General features: G+C 40.1%; 1 protein-coding gene and 1 long non-coding RNA gene across 8 annotated transcripts in view; one reads left to right on the top strand and one right to left on the bottom strand.

Moving 5' to 3' along the window:
• Positions 1–27419, bottom strand: part of Efcab1 (EF-hand calcium binding domain 1) — a 62838-nt gene that overhangs the window by 26371 nt on the left and 9048 nt on the right. For 4 of the 7 annotated variants that reach the window (XR_003951819.1, XR_875839.3, XR_003951820.1 and 1 more), the window contains exons 2-6: positions 25707–25865; positions 24944–25048; positions 22245–22396; positions 21806–21910; positions 4891–5400 (exon numbers count right to left, since the gene is read on the bottom strand). Coding sequence is in view for 3 of the 7 variants with exons in the window: in XM_006522474.4 (XP_006522537.1) it covers positions 5245–5400; positions 21806–21910; positions 22245–22396; positions 24944–25048; positions 25707–25865 (677 nt within the window). In the remaining 4 variants the exon portion in view is untranslated. Of the gene's footprint in view, positions 1–4567; positions 5401–16553; positions 18609–20761; positions 20794–21805; positions 21911–22244; positions 22397–24943; positions 25049–25706; positions 25866–27419 lie in introns of those variants that run through there. The other 3 variants (XM_006522475.4, XM_006522474.4, NM_025769.3) reach the window with 3 other exon arrangements.
• The window catches only part of Gm33696, a 48417-nt gene continuing 22805 nt past the window's right edge, over positions 1808–27419 (top strand). The window contains exons 1-2 of the long non-coding RNA XR_384708.4: positions 1808–1914; positions 6832–6865. This is a non-coding gene — a long non-coding RNA (predicted gene, 33696). The remainder of the gene's footprint in view (positions 1915–6831; positions 6866–27419) is intronic.

Genomic DNA, 27419 nt, shown 5'->3' with positions numbered 1-27419 from the left:
TGTAAATACTCACAGTGGAAAACATTCTCTTTATACAGAGGAATTTTGTCCCCTGCAGGCATGTGGGCTAGGCCTTTGGTCCTAATTAAGTTGCTACACGGCCACTTAAGGTCATGGTTCTTAAGATGAACATTCAGGAAGACAAGAGGGTGAGGGGCTATGGCAGATGGAAGTGTTCTCTTGATCATTAGAAGGTTATGTCATCTCTGCACATGAGAAGTCTTGATCTGCCAAGTGCTGTGCTTTTTCGTGTAGACAGCAGGACTCTTCTATGTTCCATGGTCAAAGAGAAAAGGCAAACTCAGTTTTTGAAAAAAGATAACCAAAGAAAACTAAAATGCTTACTTTTTGGGTAGCATTAGGGATTTGACCGAACTGAATGACAGACGGGACTGTGACTAGTTAGGGAGGAGATGATAGCTTTGTGGGAAGAATTCGTAGACTCAGTTCCAGAGCTCTGTCCTCTCTGCGCAGAGGACACTGTTTCCCAGAGCTGTTTTACTGTGTGTTTGACAGTGTTGCTTCTGAAGGCAATAAGCATTCATGGAACCTGTGTGTGTGCTGGTCTCCAGCTGAAGACTATGCTCTTTATGCTTCAGACTCAGCCCTTAGCTGTAGGCTAGGAAGAAGAGACTCTGGCTCAACTTCCTTTTCAGTCCTGTACCCAGCAACTCCCTAGTTTCAAAGCCTGGGAACTATGGAATTCTATGTTACTCTCATACAGAACCAGCTTGTTTGTTTGTTTGTTTGTTTGTTTGTTTGTTTATAAGAGCTTTACTCCCTTCTTGGCATTTGCTCTAAGGACAACTGTGAAGGATCTGGGTGCGATTTCAGGTCTTTGTCAGATATGGGAAATTGTTCCAGTTCTTAGTAAGAGACCATGCTCCCTAATATATCCCATTGCTTACATTCTGACTATTTTTTAATGAAATTTAATTAATTAGTCAGTTATGCTGTGTGCTGTTTTAAGGCTGACATACTTGGAAAGTTCCCTTAACCTCTGAGGTTTTTTGAAATTCAGTTCTCCTAAAAAGTGAGCACTCACCCTTCATCCTTGCAAGTTTGATTTTGCATTTCCATGTGGAACACCGGCCCCGAGCATTTCTCACCAGTAGGACTTGCCAGGGCCATGTGGAGGGCTGCACTTCCATTTGGTGTATGTAAGTTCCTCCCCTCGGCATAAAATGATAGTGTTCATACCAAATCCCTGATGCTAGGGCAAGACATGATTTCTCATTATTACAACTAATCTGTTTTTCAATCCCTCCCTCCAGGGTTTCCTCATTCAGTACTGATGATCAAACCAAAAATGTTATGAAAGTACTTTACCACTGAGCTGCATTTTCAACCCTTCCATGCTTTTCTTTTTACAAGTAGAAATCTGCAGTCTGCAGTTTTCAGACAAATAGACACTCCTTCTATCATTGGTAGACACCGAAGAAGCCAGAAGGAAGCCCAACACAAGACTATAGACAAAGCCTTTTTTAAGAGAAACAGCTCCAGAATCTTTCCTACTTTTGCTTTCAATTTTCTAGCTTCTGGGAAGGATGCCAATTACAGAGACAGTGTGTGTGTGTGTGTGTGTGTGTGTGTGTGTGTGTGTGTGTGTGTGTCTGTATATAGAGAATGGGGGAGGGAGAGGGAGACAAAGAGTGAGTGAATATGTATAAGAGTAAGTGTGCGTGAGTGAGTGTAGTGTGTGAGTATTTATGTCAGTGTGTGTTTGAGTATATGAGTGTGCATTGTGTGAGTGTGAATATGTACAAGTGTCCACGTGTGTATGAGTGTGTTTGAGTGTGTGTGTATGTGCTCGCACACACACAGGAAAAAATGAGAAAGCCTTGAGGGATACCTCTTCTAGAAAATTTTCTTGCTATGGTTGGTACAGTGAAATCCCCTTGGTCTCCTCTCAAAGTAAGTTTTTTATTTGTTTTAGTTTATAGAAGTCAATGTATTGAGATGTTTGGTGGTAATAATGATGCATCCACTTAAAAAATTCTTTGAACTTTTAAAAGCCCTTTGTGTTTTCCTAACAGTTACTCACTGAAGGGCTGGGATAGGAAAAATGCAGGCAGGCTGGTGCCTGCTTTTGAGTGCTTAAGTTTAAGCAATAGAGTACCTACAATTCAGTGAGCCACTTTTTTTTCCTTTCCTGGTGGTGGCAGCAAGAAGTTGGACAGGTTTCTGAGTTCTGAGTACATTTTGTCCTCTGATAAAATGAATGTTTTGTCTTCAGTCTCTGTGTGTGTGTGTGTGTGTGTGTGTGTGTGTGTGTGTGTGTGTGTGTGAAATGGATTGCTGAGCCCTAGTGGAAAGTGTTTGCTTATGTGAAACTGAGATCAGGACACAGTAAGCCCCAGGTAGTCAAGGCCATTCCATTCTAACCAGCCCTTGATTCACTAGGAAGCTGTGGAAGGAGGAACATTCATTACCACAGCTGTTCTTCTTCAGATGTCACTGGTCAATTCTGGGCTCTGGTGTCCAAAGATATGTGGTGGATGTTTCTGGCAGAGCTGTCCTTGTGTTTGAAGAGCCTTAGAAACTGGGCCTGGTGGGCAAGTGTCCAAGAGATGGTATCTTTATAACATGTGCCGTCATCTTTGCTGTGTGGGAACTAATGGCTGTGTTTGAATAATTAGGTCTTTGCACCATAGCACAACAAAAGCAGGTATTGCTCCATTAAAGCCAACATAATTACTGTAGCTCACTTACTTAAAGCTCCTTTCATCCTTCTAGGACCTACAGTATTTGTGAAGGTCTATACTCCAGTGTCTCTGGCCCTGGCTGTTTGGGGTCAGGCTGCTCTCCACAGAAACAGAGTCATGCCATCAGAAATCACTATTTCTCTCATATCTGCAAACACTGGCTAGAGGGCTCCGTGTGAATCATCAGCACTCAGAACACACAAGCCTCTATTTGGTCATTTGTGCAATCAGTTCCTCCTACCAAACTGAGCACAGCCTTTGCCACATTTGCTTCTCTTTTGTTGACTCTGGAGCTAAGGTCTGCTGACCTCTCTGGACCTAGGTCCATTCATTTGTTAGTCACTATACCTGCTCTGTCTACCACCAGGCTGACTGTAAAGATCAAATGAAGTCATGGATATAAAAGTAATCTGCAAAGTATTAAAATGTCACACAAGTAATAAAGACATTGCAGTTTACATGGAGTGAGGCATGTCTTTTCTAACCTTGACAGCTTTGGACTCATAATGAAGCCCTAGAACCATTACTTTTAGGAAACTAGGTTACATAGTGTGATGGTTTGTATATGCTCGGTCCACCCAGGGAGTGGCACTGTTAGAAGGTTTGGCACTGTTAGAGTAGGTGTGTCACTGTGGGTGTGGGCTTTAAGACCCTCATCCTAGCTGCCTGGAAGCAAGTATTCTGCTAGCAGCCTTCAGATGAACATGTAGAACTCTCAGCTCCAGCTGCCTGCCAGGATGCTGCTGTGTTCCTGCCTTGATGATAATGGACTAAACTCTGAACCTGTAAGCCAGCACCAATTAATTGTTGTCTTTATAGAGTTGCCTTGGTCATGGTGTCTGTTCACAGCAGTAAAATCGTACCTAAGACACATGATGACCAAGATGATCCTACAAAATAATTGTCCTGTCTTACTAGAAATTCTGGCCTTACGAATTACATTACTAATATATTATTATTATTATTATTATTATTATTGTCATTATTAAATGGTATATTTTCCTTATAGCAGTAAAAATGAGTTTCTTTTTCCTAATGAGTGTAACTCCAGGAGCCCCTGATGCATGGTGTTAATCATACGGAGGGAGGAACAGAAGGGCAAAGAATGCCAAAAAGATGGAAGAAAGAAATGTTGGGCTCTTGGACTTGAGAGTATGACAAGAAGACAATGGCAAGGGAGACTGAGTTTGAGACATAGAATCCAAGAAATCATGATCAAGGTTTAAAAACCCAAGACTGAAATAAAAAGAAATGCCTCCAGTTCATGTCACACTAGCTTTGCATTGTACACTATGAAGTCAGTACACAATAGATTATCTCTGTGGATGTCTATTCCTTACATGGTAAGGGCAGCTGAAATCCAAAGGTGTCCTGTGGTTCTTCAGAGCCTCTAAAGTCTGAGTTTGGTTTGGGCATACTTGTTATTGATGTCCCTTGAATAGTGATTATCATATACTAGACAATAAGGTGATTGTATCTGGGATCTTAGCAATATTCATAGATAAGTAGTGTAAAACTTTTTAATGTGGAAGAAATGCTTGGGCAGGGGACTTCTGCCTTCTTAGCAGAGATCAAGATGTTATCATAAAGGAAGAGAGATTTGATGAAGAGGTAAAGTTGGAGTTTTGTGGGCAGAAGGAAGCCCATTTTAAGGAGGTATAAGATATATTGATGTGTGGTGAGGCCAAATGTTCAAATGTAATGGCTGAAGTGAGCTGAAAGAAGTAAAACCCTAGAAGCTTCTCAGGATGTCACAGAAGTGGGTAGCTAGCCACCTTTCAGAAGCATCAGCCTGCTCTGACACCCTTTCCAAGACTGCAGCACCACCTGTATGTAAAATTTCTAAAGAAGGAAAAACTGTCTCAGCCTAAGTCACTTTAATCATGCAATTTTACAACCGGTTGATTGGAGTACTAGAATTCTCTTTAGCTGAGAATGTGTGATCAGCAAGGAGTTTTGAAAACCCTCGCTCTTGTGCTATAGTAAGAACTGAGAGAATCAGCTCATTCTTGTGTGACCCCTTGGTCAGTTTCCGTGAGGCAGTCTTACAGTTATTTCTTAGTTGACTGTTGTAGCTTGTGGCACTATGTCCGGTACATATTTACAACAAACTAAATGTCCTGTCATTTGTAGTATGGTTAGGTGTCTTCCTTTCAGAAAGTTGGGCTCTCTTGGATTAACTTACCCAGACACATAGTGCCTGAAGACAGACATCAAATTGGCTCTTCCTCCAGGAAAAGGAATGTGTATTCCAGTTTTAGACACAGTACAGTCCAGGGTTGACCTCTTAGGCTTTCTCAGGAGTATTTCAAATTCTGATGTCCCAAGTGAACAGGAAGCTCCTTAAAGCCATGGAGTTGTGGATGGAGTAAAACCTCTGATTCCTTTTGTTGATCCCATGTGCTATGTCACAGGCCTTCAGGGATGCATGGGGTGACACTTTGAGGAACAGATCTGGCCCCTTGATTTATGTTGTGTTCAAAGTCACGTCCCATCAGCTTTCCTGAGAATCAACATAGTATAGCCTGAACACAAGAACTCAACTGAGATCTGATATGGAGTGATCTTTTCCATCTTGATATGCTTCAGGATCCAAGCCTGCTCTGCTCTGCTCTTCAGCAAATACAGACCATCTCCTCTGTGTCAGACCACAGGAAACAGCACTGAATAGGGCTGGATATGCTTTCATGTATCTCTTTTTGAGAGAAGGAAAATAAAAGAAGAAAATAGAAAGTAAAGCAAGAGTGCGACACAGAGCTTCCCCCAGAGATCCCATGCCCTGTCCCCCATTCAGTGCTACTGAAGTCTTCAGAACAAGAAGCCACCCTGATGAGGATGTGCAAGTTTACATCTATTTTTGAAAGCTTTGCTTGTTTGAGTGCTGTTTTCCACTTTCTCACAAAGCCAATGAGAGACATACTAGACATTGGCCTGGGATCAAAGCCCTTTTTGGAAAGCAAACGTCTATGATGTCATGAAAGAGAAGTATTCTCCCTGGTGACAAGGGGTCGCCTGGAGGCTTGCCAGCATATCCACGGTCACCCCTTCTTCAGCACAGTTATCTAACACATACTCACCCTCAGACCTCCAGGCTGCTCTACCCCCTCAGACATCCTGAATTTCTGCAGCAGCCTGTGTGTCATCAAAGCCTCTAGAACTGGAGACTCCACCAAGCCACTCCTTCTCTTGCATCTCCTCCCACTGCAAACCATAATCTTGCAGACAGACAATGAGGATAGGACAGCTATTCAAAAAATCGCGTGGCTGGGGAGGCTCAGGGCATGTCCTGACTGCACCTGCAGGTTTTCCTTTCCTGAGGCCGCTGGGCACTGGCTGTGTTGCACCTGCTGCGGGCCAGTGCCTGCCTCTCAGCACATACCTGGGACTTGCTACAGGCCCTGGCCTGCTTCACATCCTGCTGCTCCATTCCACCTCCTGTGCCCTGCTAACAGCCTAGAGGCCAGCTTGTCTTACCAGCCACCTGATGTTTTCTAAATGTGCACCCACAAAAGGAATAGAAAAGCAGCAGCTTTTTGCCTGTTTCTTGATGCCATGGACAGGGTAGGACACTTCTTGCCATGATTCCATTGGCTTCAGTCAATGTCCTTTCCTGATTATCATACATCATTCAGCAAATCAATCTCATGTTGTGGGCTGGTGTTTGCTTATACTGGACAGATCTTGAAAAGTGATGAGCCAGCTGAATAGGGATGTGCAGCTTAGAAGCATGCACATTTTCTATATAAACAACAGGGTATTGTTGGGCAGCCTCCAGTTGCTGTCTACAAGTGAGTTTATTGAGAGATGGGGAAATGCTAAGAAGTGAGTAGTCATTATACCACTCCCATGCAGGTACTGGGTAATAGCAGAGGGCATACTGGTTCTCATTCTCTGAGTTTCTATATCACTGAATCATTAGTGAGGCTTGCTTTTGATAGCATGCACTAAATGTGTTCCTGTGATTTGTCTGTCAGTCAGCACTCAGCAATAAAAGTTCCACCATGAATGAGGGGACAGGTGTCCCTAACTTTCCTGATCAACAGTAATGTGCATATTAGGAATATTTTTGTGGCAGCAGCCTAGAGTCTTCTTGAACTTTCACTGGTAGGCATTCATGTTTCCACAGAAGTCTGTTGAAGAAGATCATACCTGCTTCACTGGTGATTGGCTCTTATGTTTACTCATCCATGCCACCAATGAACTTTGGCACTGCAAAGAGGGAGGATAGATGACAAGCATTTCCTGAATGAGGGGGAAGAGGAAGAACTGTATCCTTCTTCCATATCCCAATGCCCCTTCACCTAACAAGCCCTTGGGAAGTGGACTATGTGCCAGTGGTGGGAGTCATCTAATTGGGGCAGAGTGGGGTAAGAAGAGAAAAATGGAGGCAGAATAAACAAAAGGCAATGTGTATTAGAGGGAGGAAAATTTTCCTGATGGACTAAATGACAGTCTTAGGTACACAGCAAGCCACAAATTACTGGGCCAGAGAGGGTTGTCCTTTTCTGTAGGAGGCAAATGAATGCAGATGTAGTGACATGTTGAGGGGATTAGTGCATGTCTTGAGCACTCCCTGTTGTAGCTCCCAAGGTTTCCATGCAGAATTCCACAGGTAAGCATGCATGTGCCAGTAAGAGGCATTACAGGACTTCTGTCCACCTGATGGGCACATTTGGTTGAATCAAACAGTTTTCAACTTTTCTCATCCTGTGATCTTTTATACAGTTCCTCATGTTGGAGTGACTCCAAACATAAAATTATTTTGTTCTTACTTCCAAACTAATTTTGCTCTACTAGCCACTTGTTAGTTGAGAAGCATCTGAAAGGAGCTGAAGCCCCAAACCACTGTTCCGTTCACTGCCATTCTAGAGAATGGAGCTTGGCTCTGTGTCTCATGGGGACACTGCTGTGATCTAGAAGCCCCTGACTCTTTCCTGCCATCAGAACTGTCCTTTCCTCAGGGAAAGCTCATTGTTCTCTTTCCTAGCAATACCTAAGCAGGGAAGATTCATAGTGACCTCTTTTCTCAGTATTGAATGATCTTTCTCATGCTTGCCTGCCCTCACTCCTGCTCATATTCATTTCTTGTGATTATACATAAAAGTATAACTTTGTTTCTGTGTGGTCCATAGGGATTAGCTGTGATTCTATAACAGCTCTCCTTGCATAAATGTTTGCAGCAGCCATCTTAGCCATGTGACTGCAGAGAGTTTATGTGGACTAGCACAGGGTTTCACTTCCCATTCACAACCCTCTTAATCTGAAAAATATTTAGAAATTAAATTTTATAAATGTTATAAAACATATATGGAATCAAATATTGTCTGGTAAACCATAAATCAATCAATCAATTAATTAATTAATTAATTAATTAATTTTGGTTTTTTGAGACAGGGTTTCTCTGTATAACCCTGGCTGTCCTGGAACTTACTTTGTAGACCAGGCTGGCCTCGAACTCAGAAATCCGCCTGCCTCTGCCTCCCAAGTGCTGGGATTAAAGGTGTGCACCACCATGCCCGGCTTTCATAAATTTATTTTTAAAATAGTTTGTTGGCACATATATAGTTTTGTCCTTTATAAACTATGAAAGCATATGCATTTACTACTGATATGGAGACGCTTTCTTGTTTTTACATAAGGAATGGTGGCTGAATACCTTCACTGTTTTTGGAGTTGATCTATGTTTTGATTTTTATAATCAATGCCAAGAATACGTCTTTGCATTCATATATGCATGCATACATACATAGTATAAAAGATAGCAGAAACATATTTAGGACTATTTCAGAAATTGTTGCCAATTCTGTCTTAATCCCAACCTCAAATCCATTTGATATTTTTATGAAATTCAAATCAACAATGCGAATAGAAGTTTTAAGATGGAATGTTGTAGCACAATACATTCCAGAGGTATCCTAACTTGATATCTATACACAGAGAAATGATGTGAAAAGGATTTAATGTCTTTGCCATAATTAAACCACATGCTTCTATAAGAGCTGAGATGTTGGTATATGTAGTAAAAAGTATGCAATCCCTAATGCTTAATGGTCTCCCAAATGAAGGTGAGGTAGTTGAAGAAATGTTCAGGGTCACTGTGCAATTTGAGGATATACACTGAGTAAGCGTGCGGGGGGAAGAAGAGTAGCAACAAAGGCTGCACTAGAGCTGTGTGGCACAAGGCCAAGCCCTTTCTGAAAAGTCTGGACACACTGTAGGTATAAGCTGACTGATGAATTTTCACTGTTGCTATTTTTTGTAATTCACTGTTCAGTTACAAGACATCATACATGGTGTGACACTAAATTTAAGAAGCTATGGCCTAATAGACTTAGCTTGCACTTTCCCACCTTGGGTCTCCATAGTCAATATTCACCAGCTTCCCTGCTGCACTACTCATAAATGGATGTGGGGGCCCATGTAGGATGTAGTCATAACCTAGACACTTATCTGTCACCCTTGCTCTCCAGTTCATATTATTTAGCTTCCACATAGGGCCAATTTGCCCATTCCCTTCTATGAGGTGTTGAGAAAGTTCAGCAAGATGATAAAAAAGACTATGTAAATAAATCTCTCTTCATCTGCAAGACATGAAAGCACTTGTAGCAATAGATGGAAACAAGAACACAGAATTATCAGAGGAGAGGGGCTCACTAAATGGAAGAGTGAGCTTGCTGTATCTGTGCATGCATGGATATGTAAGCATCACGCACATCAGGCACCCTGAGGAGAGGTGGGAAAAGAAGAGGAGGGTAAGGCATCCACAACGTAAATTAAGAACAGATATTAAAATGCTCAAAAGCACACAGCTTTTTAGCTAAGTGCCTAGTAACAGGTGGAGAAAAGATTTTTTTCACAACAACCTGTGTGTGCCTGGCACATGATTTTCATAAAAACACAATTGAGAGAATATTGATTTAACATGGAGGCGAATTCTCTGACAGTGGACCATTATGTTCTGAGTTGAGTACTTTTGTGTTGAAGATATTTATGCAACATCTAATAAGGAATGTCTTAATCACTTACTCAGGAAGACAAAACTCCACCTGTCTTGGCTTCCTCCAGGCATGCCCAAGGAGGGTGCTGATTCACGGAGGAAGGAATCCAGTTCTGTTCAGGAGCTGAAGGTGGGCCAACACCTGGTGGCCCTTTACTATTGGAGAGTTCTAGGAGAGGGCCAAGCTAGTTGCTGAAATCACAGCCATTCTTGGTAATGTGGTGCTGAACAGGAAGATATGCCAAAACAATAAAATCTGCCAAAGCACACAGATCTCTACATAAAAAAAAAAAAATCTGTACATAATAATCATAGAAACTAGTGTTTACTGAGTGTCGTGCATGTAGTAGGCACCTTTGTAAAATGTTTTTAATATATCACTTGAAACTTCCTTTCTATGACTGTATTTTAATGACAGCCCCCAATTCCATACCAAACACTGCAGCTGTATAAAGCAGGGTGTTAGATGCACAAGGCACTTTAATGCTATGATCTCATCTGGGTCTGAACTATGAACCAAGGCTGTAGGTTGGAAGAAAGTTGATCAGGTGTGTTGGAGGAGGTACTCAGCTCCTAGAATGATGCTATGGAGGTCTTGTTTAGACCTTATCATGAGGATCAAGTTTAAAGCATGGCCAAATTTCCATCTCCCAGCATAGGAAGCAACTCTAGCTGGAGGGGAACTGAAGGTGTCCTATACCTAGTCCAGCTACAGCCTAGGACAATTCTTCCATCTTTGGTTTCTTGTGACCAGGTCTCTCTCTCTCTCTCTCTCTCTCTCTCTCTCTCTCTCTCTCTCTCTCTCTCTCTCTCTCATTATTCTTACTTATCTTTCCCAATATGAAGATGCTTATTTCCCAGTATACCATACTCTTATATTATTCCGAGAGGCAACAGAGTCCTGTAGGTTTCACTGTGTGCCCTTCAGTGGACCAAAACACCCAGGAAGGCATGCAGAGCAGTGAAGGGAAACTCAAAATAGAAGGGATAAGCCTGAGCAAATCCTGGACCTCTCACAGACACTGATGTCCCGAAGCTTCTCCTGGATGCTAGATGTGCCTAGATGACCCTTGTAATCTGCCTACCAATGTATGGAGGGTCCCTCAGCATGTGTTGGACATCTATACCAGCAGGTTTTTTTGCTTAGGTTCTTTCTCATCTCCATGTCCCCGTTCACTATTTCTTCTACCAGGTAGCATTTTTCTAGCTTTCTGTCTCCGCTCTAGTGTTCCTTGGCAACTTATCCCTCTAAACAACTTCTCTCCAGTCTGTATCATTTAGAGTTTCTGGGATCGCACCCCAGTTCCAGTCATGGGGCAGAAAGCAGGGAACACTAGTTTTAGTCTCTGTTCTTTCCACAACTTAGAGGTGGTGACTCAGTGCTACAACAACAATTATACTTATTCTCTTCTCAGTCCACAGACCCCTCTTTCACTTCAAGTAGGCTTAAAATGGGGAGGGGGAGCTGGCCAAAGACAGGTGGCTCCATAGGCACTCCTTCTCCCGGCTGCAGAAAATGTGTTCTTTGTAAAAACACTCCTGATTAAAAGTCATGAGAAAGGCTGAGGGGTTGCTTAATAAAATGCTGAGCACACTATTCCTGCAGGTAGATACAGTTCTTCATTGGATAGAGAGTGAGTTCAGGAAGTCACAGGACATTCTCAGCAATTGGGCACTGAGTTAGGGTGGTAAGACAAGAATTTTGGGTGTGGAAGATAGCAGGTAGCACCTAGGTGAGATAAAGATGGCATTCTGTCCTGTATCTCACAGACAGGTTAAAGATGGGGGTGCATTGTATGATATAGCAGGGGACATCCCCATCCACAGGCTCTGAGGTCTTTCCACCCCCTTAGATACCCGGAACTTCTGCAGCAGACTGTGTGTCATCAAAGCCTCTAGAACTGGAGACTCCACCAAGCCACTCCTCTTGCATCTCCTCCCACTGCAAACCATAATCTTGCAGACAGACAATGAGGATAGGACAGCTATTCAAAAAATCGCGTGGCTGGGGAGGCTCAGGGCATGTCCTGACTGCACCTGCAGGTTTTCCTTTCCTGAGGCTGCTGGGCACTGGCTGTGCTGCACCTGCTGCGGGCCAGTGCCTGCCTCTCAGCACATACCTGGGACTTGCTACAGGCCCTGGCCTGCTTCACATCCTGCTGCTCCATTCCACCTCCTGTGCCCTGCTAACAGCCTAGAGGCCAGCTTGTCTTACCAGCCACCTGATGTTTTCTAAATGTGCACTCACAAAAGGAATAGAAAGGCAGCAGCTTTAGGTCTCTTGCTCATCTCTCTCACTGATCTTTAGAAGAAAAGTCATAGAAGGCAACCATGGTTTTTTTCTTGTCTACCCTACCACTTCATTTGGCTTCTTTTCTGCTATATTTCTTTTCCCTCCTTTTACAAGACAACCACCATGGCAATTTCCTGCACTCCATTCTTCAAATGAAAGAAGAAATCTTTTTACACATGCTTTTTTACATTTGATATCATCTGCAGTTGCTGTGGAAAAGAGAGTACATATCATATAGAAATTCAGACATGATTTCATGGACCTTAAAATAGGGAGTCTGCTCACTTCCTGGTGTATAACAGTGTTCCAGGGCTGCTAGGATCTCTTCAACTAAAATACAACATCAAGTAATTTGAAGTCCATGGGGTGCAGTCGCTTGCATTTCACTTATCAAACAATTAAGACTACAGCAAGGAGGGAGGGTGTGGGATAGATTTGGATCATTGGCCTTCACTGACTTGTATACAAGGTCTTGCTTACTCCGAGGGGTTTTTGGTTCGTATGCTTTCACACAAATCAAACATCGCATTTATTCCTATGTAACATGCTCTCTGAGGCCAGTGTAAAAGCACATTGAATAATTTTTGTTATGGTTTGTTTTTGTGGTAATGAGAATTAAGCTCAAGACCTCCTCCATGCCAGTGTAGGGCTCTTCCACTGAGCTCAGTGACACAATAAAGCTTGAATTTGGGTTTTTAAACTGTATTGATTAGTAGTACCTTTGGCTTCTTTGTGGCATGTAGTAGCCCTATCTTGGTTTCTTATGTTTGCCAGTTGGTTCAGTGGCTTCTTGTTTTTGGCATCTTCCTCTCCAGATAGATTTTTCTCTGTTACCCAATGACTGGGCACAAAGGCATAGTCCTTGTCTTTCAATAAGGAGTCCAACTTCTCTTTTCTTTCCATAGTCCAGCAATAGCCCACCTCAACTTTCCTTTTTGTGGTCTATTGTCTGGTCTGGTCACCAAGGTTATGCCAGCCTAATGACTTCTGTATAGAACTTATAACATATAGAAGCTTGGTAAGGCCTAGATTTATGTCCAGGTTACTAATAGGAATTCTCAAGGTGTCCCTAGATAGGAAGAAGTGATGATTCTCACTACATATGTATTTTAATGCAGCAGCAAATTGCAGCCTCGAAGATATATTTGAAGATTCTTTTGGAAGATAGATATGTTCATTTCTAGCCATGAACAAATATCAAACTTCCAGTTTATGTTGATCCCAGTTTCCTCATTCTGCGGATGAAAGCTATCAATAATGCTACCACTTACCTGTGAGAAACTGATGCAATAATATGAAATACTTGGCCCTGAAGTGCTCGTTGCATCATTGTAGCAGGCACAGTTGAGACTGTGAACCCATTTTAGTCCATTTCTGGCTTTGAGCATTTACTAAAAAATATCATTCCAATTGTTTGCGTATTCTACTCTGTTCTGCATCTCCCTCCCTGAAGGTCCTCACTCCCAGGGGGACTTCTGTATTCTCTGCTTTCAGCCTTTCGGACCAGTCATTGTTCCAGAGTCCAAGACTCCATATCATGCAGCTCCTAGCTATAGATGCCTCAGGATCCACAAACTTGTAGACAGAAGATAGGAAGCTGCATCTCACTTTAAGGGGAAATTAGATTGTATTTCACTCAGTTTCTTCAAATACTTATTAAGCCAACAAGCCCCCACTCCAGTGATCTGTGAGGGCCAGATAATAGGGCCAGATAGGAGAAAAATAAAAGTAAACAAGAGGGTGTATGTGTCTTAGGGGAAGGATATTTTCTTGAAAAACTAGCTAGAAAGTTAGAGATCCACAAGAAGCTATAAATGATCAACTGCTACCCAAGAGTGATGTCACCCTAACCAAAGCATTTCAATGTGATGGCTTTCAGATTTCTCATAAAATGAGCATGCTTCCTGAAGTGTGCTCCATAATGCAATTGGCTTGATAACTTAGTGATAACACGGGCTGGAACATCTTTCCAATGATGACCACCTGCCTTACTGTAGCTGGGAATGCATCATGATACCATAAGCCACAGATTTTCAAACTGTAAATAATACACTGATGGGTCATATCTGGCTCTTTTATACTCTCTCCTTCTGTCCCCTCCTTTCCTTCCTCCTCCTCCTTCTCCTCCTCATCCTTTTCTTCTGCTTCCCTACTTTCCTCTGTCTGCAGTGCAATTCTTAAACTCCTTTTGGCCAGACATGGTGAGAAGCAATCATTAGCTCTGGCAAGAATGGTGATGATTTGTGAGGACTCACTAAGAGCTCAGCCATGGAACTTAGAGCCCCATTTGTATTCAGTTTGAATGTCTTGAATATTCTAAAATCATATTTGATTTTAGTTGCTCTTATCAACATTTGGTTTAAATTGATACACCTGTGTGTGTTGGAGGAGAGAGGTTGTCATCATGAACCCATGACAGGTAATGACACATTCAATGCCTCAGATGATATTATCCTTTACACAAAAGATGAGAGGCCAGACCACTGATTTAGTCCACGTCAACCCTCACTGTATCACACAAAGTGGTGTGTTTGATGAGTATTTCTATTTCTAGAATGATGCATGTTTGATGACTTCATGCTGTGAGCAATTCCAGCCCTCGTTTCCTACAAGTAATGTCTTGTACACAGAGATATCTGAGAGGAAGAATGCAGGGATACCAGTTTTGGGTGGTAGTTTTTAAATCCTGTAGGTACCTAAAAGTTCTTTTCCAAACAGTCTTAGTGCTGCTTATGGGGTAGTGTGTATTTATTCTTCAGTGTCCGTCCCAGAGTAGTATCTGTTAGTTCTATTGAACAGAGCAGAAAAGTGAAAGCAAAAGCTGTAAGGAGTCCATGAAAAGAATGAAAACCCATCCTGGCCTGTTGTAAGTGCTTTTCATTATCCCAGCCCAGTCACCCCAGGGCAGGCAGAGGACTGGCCTGCATGCTGGCTACACTTTGATGGTAAGCCAAGCCAAGCTGAGCAGCAAGGATAATGGCTCAGGTAGGTCAGAAGGGAAAGAGATGGTCCTATAAAGAACTCTGTGCTTAAATATGCCTGGTATCAAGTGAGGAGATATTTGTTGAAATCTCCACAGCAACAAAATTAAAAGACTCCAAAAACTTTGACATAGTAACAGGAGAAAAAGTTTTGTTCACATGGTGATATGAGCAAAAATGGTGTGCTCCTATGCATATTGGGAAGCTAATGGACAAGGCATATGTGCACTTTGAGTTGTGTGCCAGCATCACCTGAATGTGCATTGACTTTACTTATGGTTTTCATTCACACTTTTAGGACCTAAATAATGTTATATAAGAAGGGATATTCACATATAACACAATATAGAAATGTACATGTAGTATGTTACTTAGGTTTTGGTCTACTTGGTACAATCTAGGTGTCATCTGCGGGGAGGAAACTGGGATTAGGAAAATGCTTCCATAAGATGAGCATATAGGCAAGTCTGTGGAACATGTTTTGATTAATAACTATGTGGGAGGGCCGAGCCCACTGTGGGCAGTGCTACCCCTGAGAGGTGGTTCAGAATGATAGAAGAAAGCAGGGTGATCAAGCCATTGGGAGCAAGCCAGTAATCAGCATTCCTCCAAGGCTGCTTCTTCTGTTCTTGCTTCCAAATTCCTGCCCTCCTTGACTTCTTGCCCTGACTCCCTTCAGTGAGTCAAAAGTGTAATGTGAAATACCTCAAAGTTACCTCAAAGTGTAATGTGAAATAAACTCCTTCTTTGCCAAGTTGATTTTGGTCATGGTCTTTATCATAGCAATAGAAATCAAACTAGGACATTCAAAGAACAATTATAGTGATAAAACAAATGGTATAAATCAACCATGGTTTTGGAGAGACTGCTCTTATCAGTGATGACACTGGTGTTCTCATAGACCAGGAGCAGCTTTGTAAGAACTGCAGGACCACACACGACCTCACAACAATTTAATTTTCAAACTGATTCCAAGAGAGTCAATGGTGAGGCATGTGAGATAGGCCTCCTAGGTACTCACCACTAGTTATTATAATTGCAAACACTAGAATAAATTTAGTGTACACAATGATCAGTGGCCTGATGCTGATGGTGGCACTGATGCACAGAAGGTGAGACAAGCCAGGCTGTGGACAAACACTGGCCAACCTAAAAAGTGGTCACAAGGCAGCATCTGGGAGAGATGTAGTTTCAATGCAATCACATGTACATGTGATGAAGCAAGAATAAACATGCCTCTAAAAACTGAAAGGACCCATCAAAATATTAACCAATACTTTAGTATTTTAGTTTTTTAGTTTCTTAAGCTTCTGAATTTTTTCAATGAACCACAATTACACCAGAAGATGTGATGCAAACTGAACAAATGGCCCAACTTTGTGTTTTGTAAATATATATAAATTACCTTTAGATAAAGGTGAGCAGAATGCAAAGTGAGTAAAAACATGAAATAAAGTCAAGATGAAGAAGAAAAAGAGTGTTCAATGTTGCCACATTCTAAGGAAGTACAGGTCCAAACTATAATATGGTGTCATTTCCCCAATTTTAGTGACTAGTGTTAAAAAGACACACAAAAGTAACACATGCTGGCAGTTTATGGAAAAAAAAAACCCTCATAGCATTAGTGGAAATGTACATTAGGACAGCCATCACGGGAAAGAGTATAACAAAGTGGAAGCAGAGGTACAAAATGAAATTAAATCTACACATAGAGGGCCACCAGACTCTTGCATTCATCTTACAGCATTCACATGTTACAGGTAAACAGCCATGAAGCAGAAATAACCTGTCTGCCATTAGACAAACAAACAAACAAACAAAAAAGACAATGTGGTCATGATCTATATTTATATATTTTATATACATTTACTGGGGGATATCATTTAGCCTTGAAAATTGGGTTTTATATAATTTATGACACTGTCGATAAGCTGGGCATTAGGAAAGCATAAAATGCCTTACACAGAAGAGAGTAAGTACTACAACATCTCATTCTTCTATGTGAATTTAAAGCTGAGACTCTCACAGCTGCAGAAAGTAGGGTGCTATGCGACTATGACCACCATTACACAGAAAGGAAGCTGTGTCAGTCAGGATGTACTGGGTTTCATTTATTCAAAGGAAGAAACAGTCGATGCACCTGAAACTTACTGTGAAGGCAGACTATATTCAAGCCAGACAGATATGTGTTGACAAATATGTTACTTAAATTTTAAGTAATAATTATTTAGTGATATGCACATATAAACATTAGGAACACCTTAATTACACACCATTTTGGCTGATATTTCCCAATGAAGCTAGAAATATAAATATTGTGTTTTATTATTTATAACTGTCATAGAGAAACTACTCATTAAAAGTGCATTATATAAGTCAGTTTATTTCATAGAATTGCTTGTGTCAGGTATTAGTAGCAGCCAAATGTTGTATACAATATAAACTTTGCATAAACTTAATAATGTATATAAAACAAGGAAGTGGGTTTGTTTTTTCGGGTATTCTCTAGAGCTTGTACACATCAGGTGAAGGTTCCACATAGTTAACCCTCCCAATTGCTCTCCTATGAGTACAAAGACATAAAAAAAAGAGCTCAAAGAGACCTCAAGTGGGGGAGGGTGCCCTTTCATGACCACATGATGCCACAATACCTGATGGAGTTTTTGTGTTGGCATAACTGGCCAGATCCATTATTATACAATGTGACATGATCCCTGATAATAGGCTGTATACTGGACATCAGACAGTGTGAAGCCATGATATTGTATTACATGTGGTGATGATGAATGCATGATAGCAAAGTGAGAGAGGCATGACACTAGAAGCCAGAGCAAAGCTGGCCTTGGCATCTGATTGCAATGCCTTCAGAGATTAACTAAAAGCTGGACTCATGAAATAGAGAAAACTGGACTCATGAAATAGAGAAAACTTCTATCTGCTCATGGATAGAGGGTAATTATGTGGCAGTTTTTCTGTCTCTAAATCCTATCTGAAATATTTATTGAGGGCCAATTACATGCTAACTGCTATGGTGGCTATGAAAGTGTGAGTGACAAATCTTTGCCCTCCAATGTTTATGAGCTGTTGAAGCAAAGCCTCATATAACAGAAGAAAGCATATTAAATGGTCTCCATGTATCCTTCATCTTGCTGTGTAGTCCCCAGTGCCTGACATGGTTTTTTTTGTTTGTTTGTTTGTTTTGTTTTGTTTGTTTTTGGTACTCTCTTCACCACTTATTGCTATGAAGGAAACTATAGTTTCAACAATATTTCGATATATAAGCAAACACTTTCTGACATATAGATTGTATCCATAAATGATGACTATATCATTTGCAAATGGCTTTGATTAATCTGGAGATTTATGACACATATATGTCTTAACAGAGTAAATGTGGTGAAATATCTTTAACAATGTTAACCTCTCTTGCCAAACCCAGCATATCTGAGGGTGTCCTGAACTAAAATACATACAAGTGAACTGCATCTCACCACATGGCATCTTCTGAGCTGAGAAGAACAGATGAACTTAATGTGGCTCCTTTTGTACTTACTCACAGTACATTTAGGAATTCACATATCATTAAATTCATTTGGATCTTTGAATACTTGGGCTTCAAATTCCATCTGGCTCTGTAAGATAAAGGGGCTGAACTTAAAAAAGAGAAATAACAAAACAAAACATTGTGTCCTCCTAGTAGAGAGACAGAGTCACAAGGAAGATGGGTGTGGTAACTATTCTTGGTTATTAACTTGATTATATCTGGAATTAACCAAAACCCATGCTACTGAGTAATTTTTCTTGATTGGATCATTTGAGGTGAAAAAAAAAATGACCTGAAATCTAGGCCAGACTTTCTGGAGGCAGCCTACATAAAGTACATGGAAGAAGGATGCTTTTGTTTTTTTCTTGCTTGCCCTCACTTTCCCTGGCCAGTGGATTCCTTCACTGGGATTGGAGTCTACTTCTTTGGGAACCCAATGAATACTGAAGACCAGATGAGATATCCAGGATTGTGAACTAAACAACTACTGGATTCTTGGACTTTCCATTAGGAAACAGTCATCATTAGAATAGTTAAACCACAGACTGTAGGCCACTACCAAAAATCTCAAATACACATACACATTTTTTCATTTTATCAGTCCTGCTTGTCTAGAGTGGTTCTCAATATTGCAAATGTTGGGATCCTTTAATAATATACTCCCTTATGTTATGGTAACCCACAACCAAAACTTAATTTTTTTGCTATGTCATAACTGTACTTTTGCTATTGTTATGAACCATAAAGTAAATATCTGTGTTTTCTGATGGTCTTAGGTGACCCCTATGATAGTCTTTTGACCCCCAATGGATTGAACCCACATGAGAACCTCTGCTCTGACTAATGCAATGAGCACTGGTAACTTCTCCTGTGTTTTTGATTCTCAAATTGCCTTCTAGTGGTCTCAAACCTAGTGTAGGCCAGGAAGATGGTGTATAGTCTGGGTATGAGGCTTTAGTGGGGAGCAACATTAAGCTCTGGACTTCTAGGAACTTGGACACATCCAAAGACCCAAGGACATTCATGAGATCCATTAACTGGATGTGGAGAGAAAGAGGGTAATCTCAACAACAAGATTCTAGAAGATGGGGAGTGTGATACATGATAGTTTTGGTCTTAAATTGGACATTTTTCTCAAGACACGTATCTGTACAAGTAGAAGTAGCTATGAAACTCATGTGAGTACATACCCTCCCTTTCTGCCTCCCTTTTATCCTGCCCTTTCCATTTGCTTTTTAAAAATTAAAAAAAAATGTGTGTGTTTCCATATAAGGTATATGCACATGAGTGTGGGTGCCAGTAAAGGTCAGAAGCATCAAATTTCCCTGGAGACCAAGAGGCAGATGTGGATCCTGGGACCCCAACTGGAATTATCTACAAGAGAAGCATATGATTTGAACTGCTAAGCCATTTCTCTACCTCCTTGTTTGGTTTTTAAGAAGGAAAAACTTTTAAAGCCTTTAGAATTCTAACAGGGAAGTTTTAGCAAGCGGGGAATAATGTAAGAATGTTGGGAAGGTACAAAAGAATGGCTAAACAGTCCCTGAACCGGGAAGGGACACAGCCCCAGAACCAGGAACCTCTGAGATCATCCGTTCATCCCTCCATCCATTCATCTATATCTCCATTCATGTATCCATGCTTTTCTAGTCATCTATTCTGTTAACTCAATACATAAATTGTGCAAAAACTAAGAAAAACAAATTTCTTTCCTGACCTTAGGAAATTCCCAGTCTTGTGATGAGACAATATGCATACAATATGAAAGAAGTAGTACAAAAAGCAAGTTTGGACACAAAGATGAAGGAACGGTAAGGAGGCAAAGGCTGTCTGAACAATGCAGCAAGTCCAGTGAGATTGGGTGACTTAGGGAATTGAGGATGTGAAGGGTTGGGTAAGAGATGGGAAGGACACAGCAGGAAGGGGAGAGCATAGAGTTGACTGCCTCCACTGCAATGCAAAGGATGTGGAAGTAGAAAGATGTTTCTGGAAAGACAGGATATGGACTCTGCATATGGAGATTTCACTGGAGGATGTGGAAAAAAGGTGGGGCATGATGCAATGTGCATTTTCAAATATAGTGGATGTGACAGTGGAAAGGCAGTAGGGAGAAAACAATGGGAGTAACACAGAATATTATTTAGACAGAATAGATGATGGTAGCTAATGGCATGGGCCATATTTAAGGCTAAATGCTGAAGGAGTAGTTCAGGGTGTCAGGAGAAATCAAACATGACTCACAGATTGATGAAGTTGCTGGAAACAGGCCACCACTTGGCAAGACAGGGGAGACAGGAGAGATTCAAGTTTAGGAGAAACTAGAAACTTTTAGAAAATATCTGAATAGACATTTGAGTTGGTAGCTGGACATAGAAACTAGAGGTCAGGGGATGGGGATGCTCATAATTTGCATTACCTGCTTGCTTAAACACAACCACATCCTTATTACTTTCCAGACAAACCCAGGCTCTGCAGGATATAGTCTTTCTAGGCACCTGCTACCTCATGTCTAGCTAAGTATATACCAGGCTTTTTTGTAAAATTCTTCCTGCTCTCTCCTTCCCTCCATCCCTCCATCCCTTCATACTCCCATTCTTCCCTTTTCCTTCCCTTCCCTTCCCTTTCTTTTTCTTTTCTTTTTTTGTACACTTGTCACTTCTTTTGCATAGATTACTTCCCCATCTTATCTGGCTATTTTATCTTTGAACAGGCTCCATGGGTAAGCCTTCCTGTCTTCCTGTGATTTGAATGGTGTGGATGTTCTTTTACCTGCCCAGCACCACATTCTACACACTCTCTATGGACAATGGTACCAGCTTCTCCCCCTGCCACTCCACTAATTAGTTAAGCTAGCTTTGATAAAATGTGTAAATCTTCTGTGTGATTTCTCATTTATAAATTGGGTGTTATAAAGTTTCATTCTTGCATCATTGCCTGGCATAATGCAAGCACCATGCAAGTCATTTAATATTACTGTAATGATGTACTTATCACAATGTTGTGTAATGATTTTTCATGTTGTTTTTGCCCTCCAGTGCAGCCACTGAGCCTTTCTTCTGGGCTTCTGGCACATTGAGCCTCACGAATTCTTTCCAATGTGGATTAATGCATTAAGGGATAAAAAACAGTGAGCAGCGGGATATAACAGTCCCCAGGAGGAACTGCCCCTTCTTCTGCGGGGCCTTTCTATGCTTATATTTTTTCTGGCTTCCATACTGAAAGCTGAGGTGTCCTAGGTTAGCTGTTCCAAATTAGGTTTCGGTTCAACAAAAGGAATATTGTTACCTTTGGATCAGGCAGGCAAGGCCCAAAGGCTTCCAGCAGGAGATTCTCTTCTCTCACAGCCTTCTCATAGTCTACAAAAGACAGCTTCCCATCATGGTCATGGTCCTGTGAGATGCACAGCCTGGGTCAGTCAGAGCATGGCATTCTTGCTGCAAATGCACACTTGTTCACAGTCAGGTGTTAATAGGAAAATAAGAGATTAGCTTGGGAAGTTGAAAAAATAACTTTTATAGTGTGTGTAGGGAGGGTGGAGTGTTATTAGCATAGAATTATCACTGAGCCACACCTGAAGCCCAAAGAAAATATTTTATTAACAGGCAAATATTAACTATTATTTAACTAAACAGAATGCTGAAAATCACTGTACCTCAATTATTACTTCTATCCTGTGGATTCCCTATAAATTTCAATATTAAACTTATAAATTATCCATACTTACCATTTTCTTAAGTGTAATTTCAACCAAATCTTTAATCCCTTCATCAGGGTCCTCCTCAGAGGGCTGCTTGAGAAGGCTGTTCTTCAGCATGTGGAACATCTCCTCCTTTGAAATGAAGCCATCACCATTCAGATCAAACACTTCAAAGCAATCTAAAGAAAAGTATGTATATACATATGATATATATACATATGATATATATATATATACCATATATACATATGATATATATATATATATATACCATATATACACACATATACCTCTGTGTGTGTGTGCGTGTGCGTGTGTGTGTGTGTGTGTGTGTGTGTGTGTGTGTGAGTGTGTGACTAGGAGTACTGGGAAGGACACAGAACATTGTGTAGCCATAATCCTAATTGGTAGGAATCTTTATAATTGATCTTTAAAATTGAAGTTATAATTTCTTACATTGGTACAGAATTTATATTTATAAAGATTTCATTGGTGTGAATTTCTTATATTGATACAAAATTTGAGATTAATAGAGTTACTCTTAGATGTACGTAGTGCCTATGTCACTCATTTAAAAATGCAAAGCTTAGACCCAGTCCTTCTAATAATGGATATTACAAACTAGTTTTAGATGATTAAACAACACAAATTAAGGGTCAGATAGCAAACTCATCATTATGTCAGATTCTGCTTTAATTATAATAAGATGTTTTTGATATTACTCAATTAGAAATAGCTAATAGTAGTCAAGGTTTAAAAGTTCAGATATACCTTATATGGAGAGATAGTTTTAAAAAACATCAGAAGCCCACAGAATATGATATTTAATCATTTCATCACTATTATATCATTTGACTATAGACATGTCTGCTCCTGACAGTACCCCCTTCTTGGTTCAAAGAAGAAATTGGGCATCTTTACTTCCAGGAGAAGTTGCTTATCATGGCAAGGTAGCCACAAGGCAGAAATTGCCTATTTCATCTGTAGACTACTTCTGGAAAAAGGACACATTATGCAGAATTGTCAACTGGTAGCTCTTCCAAGAAAGGGTAAACAGTCCTTCATAATCCTGCTTTGCATAGATCTGTCAGATAATCCTGGGCCAAAAGGCTGAACACAGATGATCCACGTTATAAGAAATAAGGGGGCTGTCCAGTTAGACAGCTGCCTCTACAATTGTTTAAGTTTAAGAAACTGTGTTTGGTGCTTCCTATATACCCAGGTAATATTTAAATCACTCTCAGATTACTGATGGGGTTGAAGACTAGTTGTCTCATAATCTAACTCAAGTTGCTTAACATTGAGAGAGAGGTTATAAAGTGGCATGGTTTTCAGATGATGTTACAGGCTAAAACCTAAACATAATCCAGGGATAGAATCATAATTCTTTAAATTAGGAATGAGAGTAGAATACTTTATATAATGGACAAATATGATGGACTGGATGTTTACTGTATATTATATTTTGTAAATTACATGATTGTTATGGTTTTGAGCAAAACCATGGTATTTATGTCTAGGAGAAGAGTATTTTATTTTATTTTATTTTATTGGATATTTGCTTTTGCTAAGGTCCTATTCCCCAATTGGTTCTTGAACCATCAATAAAGATGCTGCTAGCCAATTGTTAGGCAGAATAGGCAGGACTTCTGGGTCCCCACAGGCCAGCTAGGAGACACAGGGAGAGAGGAACAGAGCTTTGCCATGTTTCAGATAGAGAAATGCCAAACAGCTATGTGAGATCTCCGGTAGAGCAGTCATAGGCTGCTTCTACAGGCAGGAGGTTGGGAATGTTGAGCTGGGACTGAAGGAGGCTGAGCAACTGGAATTGAGTGCAGATTTAGACTGCTGAGCTGAGAGTACTGAGAAGGGCACTATAGCTGCGGTAGATTGGAGGTGCCCAGCAGTCGAGCCAAGAAGACAAGTTGAAATTGAGCAACTATGTGTGCCTGTGTTTTTCATCTAAGGATCTAATGTTCTCCGGGCAGGGACTGGTAGTGCAGCCTGTTCCTGGAGCTTAGGCAGGGTAGTAAAAGCTACATGCAACATATATGTATGCAATGTGTGTGTGTGTGTGTGTGTGTGTGAGAGAGAGAGAGAGAGAGAGAGTACTAAGGTAACATTTTCCCTAACAAATATTTAGTGCAAATGCCTATCTTATTCCTGCATAATCTTGATACAAGTTGACTTTCATGGGAAAGTTAGTATACACTAGGGAAATATTCCTGTCCCTCTATATATACTTCTTTTGAAACAATACACCTATGAGCACTAACTTAAGCATTACTGATTGGAAACACGGAAAAGCAATTGTATATTTACATTAATTTAATTAAATTAAGTATAACTCCATTAATTGAGAATTATTTAAGAACCAGAAAGTTTATATTATGTTTTCTAGTTTAATGTTTGCTGTCAGGTACTGTGAGCTATTTAGTAGTTGAATGTATGGGCACATCATTAGAATGTAAGGTCACAGCTCATGGTGTTTCTTTCCATGTTATTCACTCCTTAAATGGCTTGGTTCCTCTTTTAATTAATACATTCCTATCCTTTATTAACTTAAATTTGCCCCATAGAAAGGATTCACCAACCAACCAACCAACCAACCAGCCAACCAACCAACCAGCCAAAACCACTTTATTGGTGGTTTGGAAAACAGTCATTTAAAAACTTTTGGTATATTGATCATAATGTATGAACTAATAGGTCATCTGTAGGCTTACATTTCATTTTTTCATCTAAAGTCCCTCGAAGAAACAGTGATAATCCATGAATCCACTCTGATACGCTTATACAGCCATCATTGTCTTTATCAAAGCCTCGAAATACTAAAAGACACAATATAATTTATGTTGGATTTTGAAATTCTGTAATATATCAAGTCTCACATCACTTTACTTTTCACAGCTATTTCAAGACCCAAGGTCTCATGCCCTCCTTTAACAAAAGAAACTGAGATACATAACCTTTTAATTATATACTAAACTTACTACACAAAACAGTCTTTTAATTATATTTTTATTTTCTCCTTATATGTTATGGGAATGAATAATGTTCTTAATATATAAATATGTGTGAAGGAATGATAATAATAATAATAATAATAATAAAGATGCTAGTCATTAGATATTTAAGCTTCTTAATCAAAAGCAATAATGTTTTTATTCCTCAAGACAAGTGCTGTTGTTACATGGTAGAAGTGTGCCTTAACTGGTCATGAACTACTTGCAAGAATGTAAGAAAATTTAAATAGAAGTGGAACACTATGGGGCTTTTGTATACCTGTATGAACTTAGCTACCCAATACAACCTTGGTCTTTTTCTAAACAACAAAAGGAAGAGGAGACCACTTCCTTCTTCACACACTTTGGAAGATTAATATTTATTCAAAGGACGTTGGGAATGATTCCTCCTATTAGTAAGCTCAGCTTTAAGCCTTTGTAAATTACAGTTGGGTAAGGCAGTTTGACTCATATGTTATCTTACCTCTGTCCATAATCATGTCATCTGTCATTCCAAATGTCACATGCAAGATGTTCCGAAATACATTACGATCTAGTCCGGTGACTACTCCTGGCCTCTCTGCTACGTCTCCCACCAAATTATAGAAAAGTGTTATAAGACATTTCACCTCAAATTTGTCAACTGTAAAAGATCAAAATGGACACATAACAAAAGTGCACTTTAAAATTTTAAGTTCTTACTCGAATACTGCATTATCGAATTTATGCGTTCAAAACCAAAGACATCTAATAGTTGGTTGCCATTTTCATGGCACCTATATTCTGAGTCACAGCTTTAGAATTAAAGGAAGATGATGATCACCATATTCACTAACAAAGTAAGCTCTTCCTGCTAGTGCCAAATGCTAAATAGATGTAGGCCCATTGCATTTAGGATGAAAAAATAGATATCAGTCATGTGATCGAAATGACTGTGCTGCAAAATTCTAAACTTCCCAGTGCAGGCAAAGGGATAGTCACAATAGAAATGTTTCACATTGTCAGCAACAGCCAGCATTTGATGGAGGTATTTATGACAGCTACAAACAAGAGTTTCTCTGGAAATTTAGGCTACCAAATATCTTGTGTAATGATTTTCATTTCACTGCATTTCTAAGACAGAGTTTTGAAATCAAGATTTATTTTCTAATTCAGAAATTTTAAGCATGTTCTACAAACCAGCATTTTTTTTCTACAAGTTATGTGAACATTAACAAGAAACTAATGAAACTTACTTTTGTAAAAGGATTTTTTATTTACTTAAAACATACACACACAAACATGAAAGAGAAAGAGGAATTAGAGAGATGAAAGAGACAGAGAAAGAATATGAGAGAGGGAATGAGAGAGTATGAGAATGGATACTTACTGTCATTAAGAACATACATGAAGGCTGGCAACATAGTTCAGCTGATTAAAAACAAAAAAATCACTTGCTTTGCCATGGAGGCCTAATGACATGAGTTTGATACCACTTGCACACACACACACACACACACACACACACACACACAATTGTATAGCACCAGTACTACCAACATCAGCAGCAGCAACAGTAAATAAAACATTTTAAAATACAGTTCACAAAAAAGAATATAAGTGAATTTAAATGTGAAATATGACTAGAAGATGGAGAAATTTTATGAATTCATTCTTTCATACATAAGGACAAAGCCTGTGTATAAGAGAAAATAGAGAAATTGTACCCTATCCTACATGCCACAGCAGATGAGGGTGGTTCCTGGTTTTAAGAATCATATTTTTACAGAAGCTTTGCAATTTTATGAGGTCCTATTTATCAATCTTACAGTACAAGCCATTGATGTTCTATTCAGGAATTTTTCCCCTGTGCCCATATCTTTGAGGCTTTTCCCCACTTTCTCCTCTATAAGTTTCACTGTCTCTGGTTTTATGTGGAGTTCCTTGATCCACTTAGATTTGACCTTAGTACAAGGAGATAGGAATGGATCAATTCGCATTCTTCTACATGTTAACTGCCAGTTGTGAAAAGCTTCTGTAAGGCAAAAGACACCGTCAATAAGACAAAAAGGCCACCAACAGATTGGGAAAGGATCTTTACCTATCCTAAATCAGATAGGGGACTAATATCCAATATATATAAAGAACTCAAGAAGGTGGACTCAAGAAAATCAAATAACCCCATTAAAAATGGGGCTCAGAGCTACACAAAGAATTC

This window comes from Mus musculus, chromosome 16, assembly GCF_000001635.26.
Source record: "Mus musculus strain C57BL/6J chromosome 16, GRCm38.p6 C57BL/6J".
NCBI classification, from domain to species: Eukaryota; Metazoa; Chordata; class Mammalia; order Rodentia; family Muridae; genus Mus; species Mus musculus.
The sequence above is the reverse complement of the archived record's forward strand: the minus strand, read 5'-3'. Positions and strand labels throughout refer to the sequence as shown.